The sequence below is a fragment of the Petaurus breviceps genome, unplaced genomic scaffold (genome assembly GCF_028583685.1).
Source record: "Petaurus breviceps papuanus isolate PSGF00001 unplaced genomic scaffold, PetGlider_PUasm1.0 90845, whole genome shotgun sequence".
NCBI classification, from domain to species: Eukaryota; Metazoa; Chordata; class Mammalia; order Diprotodontia; family Petauridae; genus Petaurus; species Petaurus breviceps.
The window spans coordinates 21,995,069-22,010,398 of NW_027187359.1; the positions used below are offsets into that span (position 1 = coordinate 21,995,069).

General features: G+C 35.0%; 1 protein-coding gene across 1 annotated transcript in view; it reads left to right on the top strand.

The window, feature by feature from the left end:
* Positions 1–14,782, top strand: part of GAN (gigaxonin) — a 104,251-nt gene extending 89,469 nt beyond the window's left edge. The window contains exon 11 of the mRNA XM_069072233.1: positions 38–14,782. Within this exon, the coding sequence (XP_068928334.1) occupies positions 38–219 (182 nt within the window). The 3' untranslated portion in view covers positions 220–14,782. The remainder of the gene's footprint in view (positions 1–37) is intronic.
* Positions 14,783–15,330: the final 548 nt, after the last annotated feature.

Sequence of the window (15,330 nt, forward strand, 5' to 3'; positions counted from 1 at the left end):
TTAAAATATTTATTTACATTTGTTCATTTATATTTAGGTACCAATTATGACTATGTTCGTGAGTTTAAAAGAAGCACAGGCACTTGGCACCATACAAAACCACTCTTTCCATCAGACCTTCGCCGCACTGGCTGTGCTGCCTTGCGAATTGCAAATTGCAAGCTTTTCCGACTGCAACTTCAGCAAGGACTATTCCGCATCCGTGTTCCTTCCCCTTGAATGCACTCGTGGAAATGGGATAGAAGCAAGAACCTGACACAATGCACCAGAACCTAGCTTTAGATAAGGCAGAACAGAGAGAACAACTAAAACTTAACTCTCTACACTGTGATTTGGTGTGGTAACTCTTGGGGTTTTGTAATGCTTAAAAGCTAGAGCTTTAGCTCTTGTTGGGAGAGAAAGTAGCTATTCCAGAACAACCTTAGGTGAATGAATGAACTTTTATAGTCAGAAGTTTTTGGACTGATGGAGAATCATCAGTACCAGGAAACAGAAGGGAAATGGGGATTAATAGAATGTTAAAACTAAAACACTAAGGTGCATTTTCCCCAAAGGGGACTCCTTTTTACTAAGTCTGCTTTATTAAAGTAGGTGGCTTTGGTATACAGAAAATCTGTATATAAACCAATGTCTCTAAGCATACAATGAATGCTTTTCTACAGCAGTCGTGCCCAGCTCTGCCCTACTACTTAAGGTCTTTGCTTATGCCTGAGAGGGTGAATGTGGACCCAGGTCTATTGGTTACTAGTGCTCTGTCAGGAGAACCTAAATATATATATTTAAACATATATATAATATATTATGATCAGTTGCAACTAAAGTAATAATAGAATTCTATCTTTTTTAAGCACTCCATCTGAATAGTCTAAAGATTCAGCAAATACATGATTCAGGAGGCAGCGCTCATGAATTTAAAGAAGCTGCTGACTCCTCTCTTATGCCAAGAGAAGACTTGAAATTATGTTCCATTATCTTCCTCTGAATATGAACCCAGATCTTCTCTATCCCCATAGTAGCTATCTATGGTTATGTTCTTTCTCCCTTGCTTATCATTTTTATTTATTTAATTTTGTTTTATTTTTAGCAGCTATTAGTGTAATCAAGTTCTAGTCCCAAGATATGGGGAATGATGCCCCTCCTTCTTACTGTTATTTTCTGAGGTCTTTCTTAGGGTCCAACCTTGGGCTCTCCTCTCCACTTCTAAACCACAACTAGGGCCCCCAGCCATGCTGTCCCACAAATGATCTTGCTTCCTGTGGTCCCTCCGGTGGCTGCAAACTGCGGTTGTCCTCTCTGCCTTGGAACTGAAACCAGGAACTCTTCTCTCCTGGAAGTGCCCACAGCCTGCAGGGTCCTCACCCTTCTGCTACTGTACTCACCAGGTGGGTGCTGGCTTCTCCTCTTCCACAGCAGCAGCCCAGCCCTGGAGGTATCTGGTTAGCACAGCTGTGCTTGGAGTCCCTTGACAGTAGAGGGTCCTTCAATTATCTCCTACTCAGCAGTTGGACCCCCACACTGTCTGTGAGATGAAAGTTTCTAAGGCTATGACTGCCTACCAACCCCAGCTGCCTCCAGGGCTTGTTGTTTGTTGATTCCACAGAGTTGGCCTGGAGGTGTTTGCACTTCATTCTGGCTGAACCTATGCCCCTGGAACACCCTTGGAGGTTGCATCTTTCCTGGGGTCTTCTCAAGTTGTCTTAGGGGAGCTACTGTTCTACCCTGACTTTTGTTTATTTCCTCTGCTCTACATTCCTGCTGAGGTCATTTCTGTCTTTTTTGTGGAGGAAATTTGGAGAACCAAAAGTTTTCTGACCTACTCCACCATCTTCCCAGATTCCTCTCAAAGACGTGAAATGATGAACATCTTTCGTGTGATTTTTATTTCTGGGTTAGCATATTTGGAGTCATGAAGGATCTTAGGAAATACCCTTCTTCCATCATCAGTTGACCAAAATTTATTGGTTTGATAGGTCTGAGGATTTTAATAAGCAAGAAAAATATTGACAAAAAAAGCTGTATCAGATAAACAAAATTTAAGGCTGCTAAGTTCTAAAGGAAATTGTCCAGGCAACATATCTTGGATTTAAAAACCATGTTTTTAAGGAAATCTTTATTCTAAAGCACATGAAGTCTTGTTTACTACTGTTTGGTTTGAACACTATTAAGAATGCATTTTTTTCTAAGCAGTAGACTCTTCCCAGTATTGTTCACCAGTGGGACTTCTTAGTCAAACTATGGTGGTGTGAGTAAAGATTGGCTGGTAGAATAAATTACCTACCTCAACTTAATTTTATTCTGTCGATAATATAACAAACTAAGCTTACATATCATGGTTGGGGAAAAAACAAATCCTCCTCCCTTTTCTCTCCTCCTGTCACACCTAAAAACCCTACCTCTTCCCTAGCAAATAAGACCCTTCAGTTTAGCAGAACCTTTATTTTAATATGTTCTGTTTTCCACTCATAACTCTGACATTCTCTGTTTGAAATCAGGGGCTTTATGATTGCTTCATAATCTGACCTTTATGCAATATCAGACTTTCTGACTGGCTTGATATGTTTAGTTTTTATTACTTTTTTTAACCATTTATTTCTCTTAGTATATGGTTGCAAATTCTGCTAGTGTCCAACCCAATTAGCAGGATCTATCTCAACATTTAATAAATGGTACACTTTGGTTATAAAATTAAAAGCAAGAGTTTCTTGTAGAAACTTTTTGTGTGAAATATTTATATGCTGTCATCATGCATATAAAAATTTTTCCATCATGTTTGTCTACCAACTAGCAAAAAGTAAAAGGTGATTGATGTGCTTTTTTTTTCCTCCTCCCATGCCTGTCAGAAGATAACAGTTTTACTGAAATGGATTCAAGTATATGTACTTTCTGACCAGGTGTGCACTATAAAGACTGTGCCAAAAGAATCCTGAAGAAGGCTGCATATAGCACAGTATCTTTCCCTTCTGGCCCTGAGATGTTTGTGTGTGAAGTTACCAGGTTTTGTATTTCACACTGGAAATTTATATGCTGCACTGAAGCCATTGGGCTGGCTTTGCTTGACAATAATGTTAGATAATTGTTTAAATTAAACCACATTTTTTTCCTCTTGGTGTATCCCAACAACAGTTGTTCTGTGCAAATTTTCATAATGATGTTATTTTTTAATCAAAGCAAGTCAACAATGAAGACACATTTCAAGTAAAGCCAAGAAGATGCCACAGTGAAGGAGTAGAAATTACTTTTAAAATTAGGTTACTAGTTACAGAAGAAAAAAATTCTCCAAAGATGATTTCCAGGCTGCAATATCTTGTGCCAGGTGTTCTCACCTAGAAATGCAGTGTTTGGCAAGTGATTTTCAAAAATAGTAGTTGAGATTTGTTTGAAAGAAGACTTTGGTATCTTTGTTAAAGCCACTGTGTTTATTTTATGTGCGTGTGTGATTTTTCTCAAGATTTTATAATGCTTCTCCAAATAATGGTAGGAATAACAATAGCAGCTCATGTTTGAGGGGAAGAATCCCTTCAAAGGAGAAAATTCACAGGATTTTTTTTTTTTTAGTTAATAGATTCCTACTTGGAATATTTCTATACCTATATAATTCAGTAAATCGATCGTAATAAAAATGATTTTTTAAAAATCAGTTTACAGTGTAGCTACTCAAATTATGTAATGTTTGTGAAATAGACTTGCTACATGATCAAGTATGCAATAACCAACAAAAGCTGCTAAGTGCCAAACTATTATTTTAGCTGTATTTACAAGTACTACAGATTCTTGTGTTGAAGTGCAGGGATGTATGTGTTTAATTTCATTATGTTCTAAAATAAATAGTGTGTGTGTGGGGGGGTTAAAATTAGAGCTACTTCAGTATTGGAAAATAATTTTAACTTGTTTTATGCAGGTTTGTGTTCAACACTCCACTTATGCCTTGAAACATCATATCATGATGGATGTATTTTTCAAAGTCCTTTTTAATTAGATCACTTGTTCCAGTCATGTATATAGTGATTGGCAGCTGATAATAGGTCTTAAAGTTTTAAATATAAATAAACACCTTCGGGTAAAAGTGCAATTCATTTTCATAATCTCACTTGTAGAAGGAGAGCTATCTCAGGTTGTCAGAGCAAGTGGACGTACTAAACAGCTCTCCCTTAGGCTATGACATAAATTAGTTCTATTTTTCCTATGGACACGTGCTCTGGGGGTATTGTAGAAGATATTTATGTTTTAGTGATGGTAATGAGGGAAAGAGATTGGACTAGATGACCTAAAAAGATGAGTCTCTCCCAGAATGAATTTTCAAAGGAAATCTAAAAATTAGGATGAAGATACTTTTTAATTTTTGAGGATGCTTATATCCTGTGAAGAGAGTGAGTTTATGTATGTATGTGTAGGTAGTTGTGTGCATGCTTACGAATTGTTTGGTATGTGTTTTAGAATGTTTGTTAATATGTATTTGCTTTTTTAAATTTTAGCTCTGGTCTATATATGTTACCAACTTTTGGTGCTTCAGATTTACTGTAGAACCTGCTGATCTTCAGTTTTAAACTGCTGTGTTAATGAATAATTAGGCAATAAAATCCATATTGAGTATAAATATTGAGCACTGATAGCTTTTAATGAGTTTGCTAGGTTTTTGTGTTTTCATTAGTCGAATTAAAAAGCCTTGTTTACCAAGTAATTGTTGATGATATGTTTTGTGCTGTACAAAGACATACTACTTAGGAAATGTCTAGGAGTAAAATTTAATTTAGTGGCAAACAGGCATGGAGAATTAGTATCTAGAAATAGGCCTTATTCTCTAGGTTGCAACAAGGTAAAAATTTTCTGAAATGTGTTGGAAATAAGGGAACTTTAAAATATGTATTTTTAAGTATTTTGCCGTGTTACATTATAGTCTTATTAGTGGTACGTTTTTTGGTGATGTGTTCAACTTGAAAGTATCATTATCTTAATTTATAAGTTGGTCTTGTCAACAAGGACAAATGCTGTGTTGGATGAGGTGGAGGGGCAAAAATACCCATGTAGAAGTAACAACATCAACTTTTTTTGTCATTTGTGTGACACACAAAGAGGACTCTCCTCCCTAGTGCCCAAGAGATCCACTATTAATAGATTAGGCATTTAGGGAATTCCATTAACTCTTTTTGCTTCATTAGAATATTTGGTACATTTCTGTTGTAGCATATAAAAACCATAATCTAAAACCGTTTTCAGGAGGATGCTGAAAAAGATTGTATTAATTCCTTTTAGTGTGTTGGTATCTGGGAGGGATGGGAACTTGGTTGTGGCCAGTTTTTGTACCCTCTTGGATTGAAAGAAATAAACTGACACACGGCTTTTGACCATTGAAAAGGAGCTGTCACCTATCAGAACCACAGGGCCTGTTGAAAACCACCATGAAGTGAGGACCCTAGGACTAAGCAGATCCTTTTCTCTTTAATTAGCTGCCTCTGAACACTATGGAGTAATAGCCAGCTATTAAGTGGGTAACTAAAGGTTCATATAGCATCCAGAAAAGGCAAAGTCAGCAGACATCCCTGCACTAAATCATCTAACTAACCACATATTGAGCACTTACTTCATGTGGTGTTCTGGGAGTTGTAGGGATTGTAGAGATAAAAGACAAGTTTTTTGCTACAGGAAACTTAAAGTCTAATTGAGGGTTCCTAAAGTATCCTGAAAGAAATATGTGTTTATTGCAAATGAGTGGCTCATACTGCAGGACCCTAGATAAGTGGTTTTGTTTTCTGTATGGAAGGAGTGTAGGAATGTAGGAAAAATAATATAAAATAAAAATTTTGAAGTGCCTGTTGTATTCTCCTTCACAACTTAATGGCATCCATTCTGTAACATAGGATGTAAGAGATAATACATTAAACCTAAGAGTGTTGATCACAGATATTCTCATTGTTTCTGAAGGGGATAAGGTTATCACCATTGTGCACATTTGAGAGGTCTTTCAGGCCCTAAAGAGGTGACCTGCCAAAAATTACAAAAAGAAGTGTTGTGATTCTGTAGAAGAAACTAGGTCTTTAAATTTCCAGTTCACTGACCTGGTAAGAGAACCATAGCATTTTAGCACTGAAGGGGGCCTGAGAGCTCATCTAGTCCAACTACCTTATTTTACCAATGAGGAAATGGAGAATCAGATCTTCAGAGATAGACATTTTTTGTTAAAGAGCCAGGAATTGAACCCACGTCTCCTAAATATAAGTCCAGTGCTTTTTTTATTATACCCTGCTGCTTTTTAAAAAATATATAATTATAAGGTAAACATTTCTGTTGTAAAGAGTTTGGCTACTCACATATGTATATTGCCAAGTTTCCCAGATGTTTACAAAAGATCTCTTTATAATTTTAGGAAACTTTAGAATTTACAAAGGAAAAATGTTTGGGGGTATTTTTTGGGGGGAAGGACCATCTTCAGTTGCTGTACTCCATAAGGGAAAGAAAATTATATCTTCAGTTAGGGAAATTATTTTGCATGTTTTCTAACATCCTTTAAAAACATTAGTCACAAATAAAGGGAGATTAAGCCATTACAATGATGATAATAACTTAGTTTACTTAGTTTTATGTTGATAGTGAGGCATGGTTAATAGTAGGTTGTATTTAAGAAGGCTGAACTGGAGATACAGATATTTTGCATGCTATGAAGAGTCAACCAAAGTAGGACTTAACCACATCTGCCATAGTTTTTTAGCAACTCAACTATTCAAAGCGTTTATACATTTTATTTGTTTAAAGGGGATATACTTTCTAACAATATTTCTATTTAAAGTACTCCTCTTGCTACAGGTTTTAGTTTTTGGTGGGTTTGGTTTTGTTTTGTTTTGTTTTTTATATTTTGGTACGTCATGATTGTCAATTTGTAAAGCTAGCATGCATTTTAGCACAATAAGCTAAAAAGCTGGATTCTTCTCAACAATTGAGGTTTTCTAAATTACCTAATTTTTAAAAACTTATTCTGATTATTTTATAAGATCATATGTAAGTCAACAAATGAAACTTCATTGTAGAATCATTTAGAGTGTTCTATAAAGCTTATTTTGAGGTTGAAATTTTGCTTTTTTATTTCTTCTAAAATATGTAGTGCTCAGCTAGAATTTGACCTCTAATTTCCTCATTAATAGTAAATCACTCATGGTCTGATATATTTTGAGACTTACTGTGGCCATTTTTATTGTCACAGAATGAATTAGATATGTTGAGAAAATAGGCACTATGAAGGCTTTATTTGGCAGCTAGGCAGTTAATTGAATTAATAGAAATGACTCAGGATAATCCATGCTTTCCCCCCAAAAGATTGATTTGTGTCATGACATTATTTAATAAAATATTTTTTGAAATATTTCAGTACACATAATGGTCTTTAAAAAATATCTTTTATTTCATTAGTCTTTTCCATCTTTTTTCAGCAAATTATATGGAACTTAAAGCTTTGGGTTAAGTTTATTAAAATCATTCCAACAACTTCATTTTCCTAAATAATAATTAGAGCTACATATAGACAATCTTAACATAGATATATATGTAGAGAGAAATTCTTTATCATTTTTCCTGTTAATTTGGCTGAGACATAGATGTATTTATCCCTTGTTTCTTTATTAGAAAATCTGTTCCTGTGTACTTCATTTTAAAAATTATATCTTACTTCATATTCTGCCAACTTAGACTCCTTCAACACAGGTCTAGAACCACAGTGAACAGATTTTACTATTATTTCTTTAAGACTTATTTTTTTGTATTCTCTTTTTATTTCCTCTGAAGTGCTGTTTCTGTGGAGAAAAGCAGTTCATAAATGGTAGCTTAAGCACTTAAAATAAATTTGTTGTCTCATTCATCTTTAATTTTGATAAATACATCAAATTAAAGTTTTTAAATGAAACCATTAGAATATTCAGAATTATGTCAAAAATGGCTTCCAAGACATTTGGATAGTTGTCTGTTTTAGGCATCTCATACTGAAAACTGCTGAATTATCTAGTTTCTCTTTATTTTAAAAATTATGCACTTAACACTCAGCACCTGGCACATGGTAAGGCGCTTAAGAAAATGTTTATTGATTGATATATCTCTAAATATTCCCATTGGTTTTCATGGCAGTAGGACTAATTTACTACAATTTTTTTTTTATATTCTGAGGAAATTATCTGGGCTTTATCTTCCTAGTGTCTGTCAATTTATCTTAATTATAAGTTTGGTGCTTAAAAAGGTTTGTTAACTTTTCTAGGCCACTAGGGGAACTTTTCATGTAACTTGGACCAGTTATTTGGAATGTTAAAGATCCCTCAGTGGTTGAAAAGAGTTAATGCCTTCTCCCCTCTCAAAGTACTAATCAGTCAAATAGCACTTATTAAGCACCTCCTTTGTACCAGGCCCTAGGCTAAGTGTCGAGGATACAAATATAAAAGTGAAAATTTCTGCTTTCAAGTTGTTTGTGTTCTGTTAGGAATACAACAGATATTAAGGAACATAGAGGTCACAGAGATTATGGGTTGAGCTATAGGATTATGGGGGAGAGGGGGCAAAAAGGGGAAAGGGAAGAAGTATTTATTAAAAACCCATTTTGTGCCAAGCACTGTGCTAAGTGCTTTACAAATTTGATCTCAGTCACACAGGTAGTACAGAGCTCTGATTTATAATCCAAGTCCTGTGACTTCAAACCACTGTACCATAATTCCTCCCCACATAAAATAAACTTTCTAAATAACTAAATCTTTTCCTTTTGGTGCCAATACTTTATTTTTAATGATTTTGATCGAAAATTTTCTCATCTTTTATATACTTCCCTAAATTTTTTTTTTTTAAGACTAGACTTGGTCTCTGTTTCCAACAGAGGTTGAAAGTAGAGGGGCTACTCATGAGTCCTATCTTTAGGCAACCTTTTGACTCCCTTCCCTTTTTCTAGAACTCACTAGATTGATACCAGACATACTATGGACACTCCGTCCCTTAGCCCACTGCAGCTCGGAATTTCTGAACTCTGGAGACCAGCTTCAGCCTCTCTGAATCTGGGATTACAAAACAAAAATATCACCACTTGGTCTGTCCCATTACTCTTAAACTGTTAACATGAACATAATTTAACCTGCTCTTAATACTCAGTAATAGACCCTATATAGTGATGCCTTCAGACACTATTAGAGTTTATAGAACTATTGGTTGCATTAAATTGCTCCTGGCTGCTTGGCTTTTTTGAGCTATCGTGTCTGCATTTTTCTGTCTCCTTTGTTCTCCACTGGCTTGTCAGTGCAGTCTTTGTGTTTCTAACTAGTCACCCTCATTGCTTTTCTAGTTTTATGCTTTTAATCTCATAAAGAGTAAATCGTTTCTGTGTGAGCAGTTTTTGTGTTTCCAACTAGTCACTGTCATTCCTCTTCTGGTTTTATGCTTTTAATTGTCTCATAAAAAGTATATTGTTTCAGTGTGAACAGTTTCTCTGGGAGTAAAATGCTTGAGCTTTAGATCATGGACTTTGTGGTGTTAGTTTTGTCAGCCATGAGCTTTTCTTCATATTTTACAGGTGTTTGGGTAAGTAGGTGGCTTGAAGATGAGAGCTGTGAGATTTTCCTCTGGTCCTTTCTGTTCAAAAGTAAATTAATATCCAGGTGGAAAGACAAGTGTGTTAGAGGACCTGGATTTGCATCCTAACTGCTGCTTTCTACCTGTGTTACCTTAGCAAGTCACTTAAACTCACTGGGCTTCAATTTCTTCCTTTTTAAAATAATGGGTTGAAAACTTACACAAAAAAATGCCTGGTTTAATACTCTAAAAATATTAAGTATATTTTCAAATTCTGAAAGTTTTATTGACCAGAAGTGCTAGCTTTTTCCTATACATGAAGTCATATGAAATTAAAGGTTTAAAAATTAAAAGGTGATAGGGGTTTTTTTGGTTGCTGGGGAGAAGAGGCTGAATTATATCCAAAAAATTATTTGAAGACTAGAACATTAAAATATCTTGTTTCTGAAACTCTTACTGAGCAATTATTATTTAGCTCAGAAATTATTTACCTCAAAAGAGGCTAAAGGTTTATAAGTCTCTGAACAACAGCAAATCTGTGATGCCTCTAGTGTTTTGGTCATATGATTGGTCTCATTGTATACACAAAGTTAGATTTCCTTTATTGTTATCCATGCCCACACAAAGAGCTAGTTATTAGATTTCTGGAAAATATCAGGATTTAGAAATTTGGCAAAATGTTCAATTGGCATGATACAATAGAAGAAGCAATGGCTCTGAAATCAGAGAATTCGTGTTCGAATCCCAGATTTTACCATCTGTGTGACCTTCCCTGGGTCTTAGTTTATAAAATAAGGGGATTTGACTAGATAGTCTCCAAGGTCTCCTTTAAATCCTAGATCTATGATCTTATGAGAAAGGATAAATTTGTCGTCCTCCTTCCTCTACAGAAGAAAGTTAGAAATCTGGTGCCATCCCTTTTATACTTGTAATATTCAGATCCAAGTTAATGATTGACTCAGAAAGTATTGATTTGAAGGTTGAAAAAACAAAATAGTATTTTTAAAATTCTGGATCATTTATATAGATGGGAGACTGATTACAGCTCAGCATAAAGATTTTTCTGACAAAATTGTCCACATCAGTCAGCTTCCTAAGTAATAAACTTTTCTTCCCATCCTTACCACCACAGAAGCTTTCAAATGTAGGGATTTTTGCATTAGGTTCATGGTCAAATTTAATATATAAACCAGTTCTCTTTTTGTGGGTTTTTTTTTTTTTAGTAGATCTGTATTGATTATCTTTTGTTTTTACACCATCATAGAGTTAAGCCCCTTATCTTCCAGAGAGCCATCCCTTATGACAAAGAAAATTTTCTTTTAGGAAAAAAGAGGAAGAAGAGAAAAATCAACAAAACCAACATGAACCATTTTTTGAGGGAAATTATTCTGCAGGGGAGAGGAAGGGATGGAGAATGCTTGAATTAAGAACTTCATTTGCTGTTTAGAATTTCGATTATTCTCTGTGTAATTTTTCTTCCTGGTTTTACTAAACAAAGCAACCTTTAATCTTTAGTGTACAAAAGTGATTCTCAAAATGTTATCTCTAACTACCATGATTTTCAGTCAAATTCTGACAGGTCTTCCTTCCTAACTGTCAAATGTCTAAGAACATTGCATTTGGCTTTAGATAAGCCACATTTAAAATCTCAGTTGTGATACTCAAAGACTTATCACCTTGGGCAAGTCTCTGTGCTTCAGTTTTTTCATATGAGTTGGACTAATGATCTATAAATTCCTCCTAGATCTCAACCAAGTGATCCTAATGTTTGCCTATCAGAACTGGTGAACAACCACAAAAGGATGAGAGTTTTGATAGTTGTTTTTGAAGGTACCTTGAATAATAATTTATGCTTCTGTCTTTTCTGATCTAATGCCTCACAGATTTGAACATTTGCAAATCTACTTATTTCTTTGGGATCCTTGGGAATTGATGAATGGATTGTAAATTATATCATCCTTTGATAATTTTTTCTAGAATCTTTGGAATAGTTTCTGCGATCCTGTGCCTTGTCTTTAATTTTTCATGATGAATCTCATTGTTCAATTTTAAAATTTTATAATTAAGGAGCTGTATAGCATTTTCTACTTAAGCCACTGTCCTTGACAGGCTTTGCTAAGAACTTAGCTTGATCATTGAGATGGTAAATTCACTAACTTGGAAATACATTTATCTGGAGGTAATTTACTAGGGCTTAGCTGCCTTTCTATTTTAGTGTGTTTTTCATTTGTCTACATTCATCTTTTGTCTGATCTGTTGCTGGTTTTGCTATTCAAGTTTCATTAACCAGAGCTATTCCTAAAGGAGAATTAGCCCTTCCCTCAAAAGATGTGCTTTTTTTCCCCTTAAGATGTTTAAGGGGCCTTTTTAGAGATGAAAAAGAATTCTCTTGGCCACTTTTCATGTCGGATTCATCTATTCCCCAAATCCCTGCCCCTATACTCTGATTCTGTATCCATTTCTCTTAATTGTTTGTGAAGTATCAAAAAGGCACTCTTTTAAGACTGATGTGGCTCATAAATACCTTAGAGAGACACTTTTAATGACCATAGTTAGCTGGTCTTGGAGGGGCTGCTATCTATATACCTGGACACCAGATTAGGTTTTAAGAGCTGATAGCTCATCCATGTTCTCTGCAGGGACCAGTCCAAGAATTGAATGAAACCCTGAGAAAACCCAAACTATTTACCCAGACATCTTTTAGATGTCTTAGGCCTTTTGAGTTTATAATAGAATCTCTTGTTCCCCAGTCCTGTTCCCATACACCAAGTATAATCTGGGAAGCCCTTGGGGCTATTTTTGAGAGTGGGACAATAGGGAATAATCCAAAACCCATTACTGCCTTCTAATTAGGTAAGCATTCTTCCTTGTCAGCCTGTTGGCTAGCTACCTCAGCAAGCAGCCAAGTGGCCAGATCCTTGGAAGATCTAATGTTCCTTGGGTACACTAGATTGTCACCTGCTTAATGCATGAAAATTGCCCTTGATGTGTGTGGACAACAGACGCTGTATAGTATGCATTTACTTTTTTTTTTTTCTTTTTGGAGGGCAATTGGGTTTAAGTAACTTGTCCAAGGTCACACGGCTAGGTTTTTTGTTTGTGTGTGTTAAGTGTCTGATGTCGGATCTGAACTCAGGTCATCCTGACTCCAGGGCCAGCACTCTACTCACTATGCCACCTAGCCGCCCCGATTTATGAATTTTTATCACTATTTTAGCTAAGATTTGTCTTAAGCAATCAGTTTCATAATTCACATTTAATTCTAAGTAATAAGCCTGAATCCAAACTTTGAATTGAGTATGAAATTATAATCTCTTCTTTACAACAATAAGAGATTACATTACAACATATGTGAAAGTAAGGGGTTTTGGGGGCAGGGGGTTTTTGCTTCAGAAGCATCTCTAGAATAACATTTGGAAGCTCTGATTCTAGCACATATATAACACTTTTTGAAGTGTTTAAGTTTGGGAATGTGGGGTCAAGGTGTCCTAAACTCAAACTATTACGTGACATAAGTGTTTGTCACCTTTTAAGCTATTAAATACCACAAGATTCAAAATATAAGAGAATTAAACTTCATATTTAGATTTAGTAACACCAGGAAGTGTATAAGTGACCTTTGGTAGGGGTGAGCACAGAAGAGCACATTATAATTGCTTAGTCACTCAACAGGCATGTATTATACAATTAGGTTTTGTTTTTTTAATCCATAGGGTATATCAGTTTTCTCTTTTTTTCACATTTTAGCCCATTCTATTTATTGCAAGTCATTCAGTCTGTCCCTTTCCTTACTCTTGTTTCTAGTTACCAACAGAAGTGATTTCAGTGTTTTTAAAAATCATGTATTTGTTAGTTATGGTATAAGTATACATGCAGCTCAGTAGAACTGATAGCAGGAATGTTAAACCAGTTGCTGAGAAACTCATGTAGTGTTTTGAATTGTGTTTGAGAAACAGTCATAATGTTCCCCAAACATTGTCCCATCCCTGCAGTGGAGTTGGTTACTGTAGCACCTTTGGCAGATAGAAAGGCTTCCTTTCTTGTGGTATATTAATTGTGACCTGTAGAGACTATTGCAGTTTGTGAATGAGAACCATACATGAGACTTGAAATGTGTAAAGTTGCTGTATAATCTTTTCCACAAATAAGACAACCTACTCTTGTCTTCTAAAACAGTTGTTAATTCAGTTTGACTCTTTAAAAATCCGTAACTTCTCAGATCTTTCTGTTCTGTAACAATATTTCTTTTAATAATGCCACGAGGATGATATTTGCTAATATAAATTTCTAACGGATTTCATTCTGTCAAGCACAAATAAGCCTTACGTAGTTTAATCATAATGTGGATATTTTCTGATATGGGACAGCTGAGTGAATACTGGCTTTCTAAAGGATTTGCAGCTTTCATAAACTAACAGATTTCCAAGTTATAAGGCATAGTTAAGCCTGTCTTCAGATGAAGTTACATTATGCATGATGAAAATAATATTTAAAGAAAATGTGCAATTCTAATGGTACTTTGTGACCTACTGAAAACTGATTTACAGCAGAAATAATTATAGTAAGGTTAGTTTTTTGAAACTATTATGTAGAGTTAAAAAGCTTAAAAAAATAAAAAGTAATGGCTGAAGTGACAGTCTCCAAATTTAGTAGGATACTTGTCTCAAGAATTTCTAATCTGTTGGAACAATTGTATTACTGGGCTTTAATTAAATGCCATGTTTCACATCTGAGGTCCAAATTAGTTTTATTCATGGAATAATTGTCTATTCCTTTACTAGTATAGAATTGTTCAAAATCAGAAGCGTTTTTTATCTATAATCTTTCTTAACAAATTGCTTTATGGTTTACAAGTAACACTGATGCAAAACGGATATGTTCACTTTCTTGGATTATGTAGCATTTATTTTGTTTACATGTTCAGTATAAAGTTGGGTAACTAAGGGAAAATTATTCCCTTTAGTTAAGCACTTAAACTGTGCTTTGGGGACTTTATTGCCATTGTCTTGTAATATTGTACCAAGGATCGGTGAAAGTGTTTTATCTTTTTTAATGTAGTTTGTACTGACTGGATTTTATAATTGTGAGAAATCAGAGTGTTGTATTTTGATCTTAAATTTGTGCATGGTAATTTTCTTTTGTTTATTGGAGGTTCATTTAAAACTTGAAATATTTTTAGAAGGGTACAGACCAAAATGAATTGTCTTAAAAGTGTTTAATAAACTAACCAAATAAAACCATTTCATTGGAAAAGGTATTTTGTTGTTTCTGAGATTCATGTTGGCTCCTTTAAAATTTTTTTTTTAATCTGCTTTGTTCCTGATTTATTTCTACCTCCTTTAAATTAGAAATAACAATCCAGCTCAATCCATATAGTTATTAGTCCTCTACTTTCTGGCCTATGGGGGGAGGTGGGGAAGTAACTTGGCAGCCCTTTCGAATTCAGTAGCTGAAGTCTGGATTACATTAGAGGAGAAATGGAAGGGTGTAAGAGTTATATGAAATGTTCCCTCTCATCAGGCCAGTTTTAAGCCAGTTCTTTTTGTTTGTTTATTTACTTATAGCATTTCATTTTTTAAAATTCTGAATTCCAAATTCTTTTTGAGTTCTGATTTCTCCCCCTCTCCTCCACCCATTGAGAAGATAAACAGTGATATCCATCATACATATGAAGTCATGTAAAACATCTATTTGTTACCTGTGTTTCCAAAAAAGGGGGAGAAGGGAAGGAAAACTAAAGTGAAAAACAATATACTCTGCAGTACAGAGAACTGTGGTGTTCTGAGCTTGTTTTATACTGTTGCT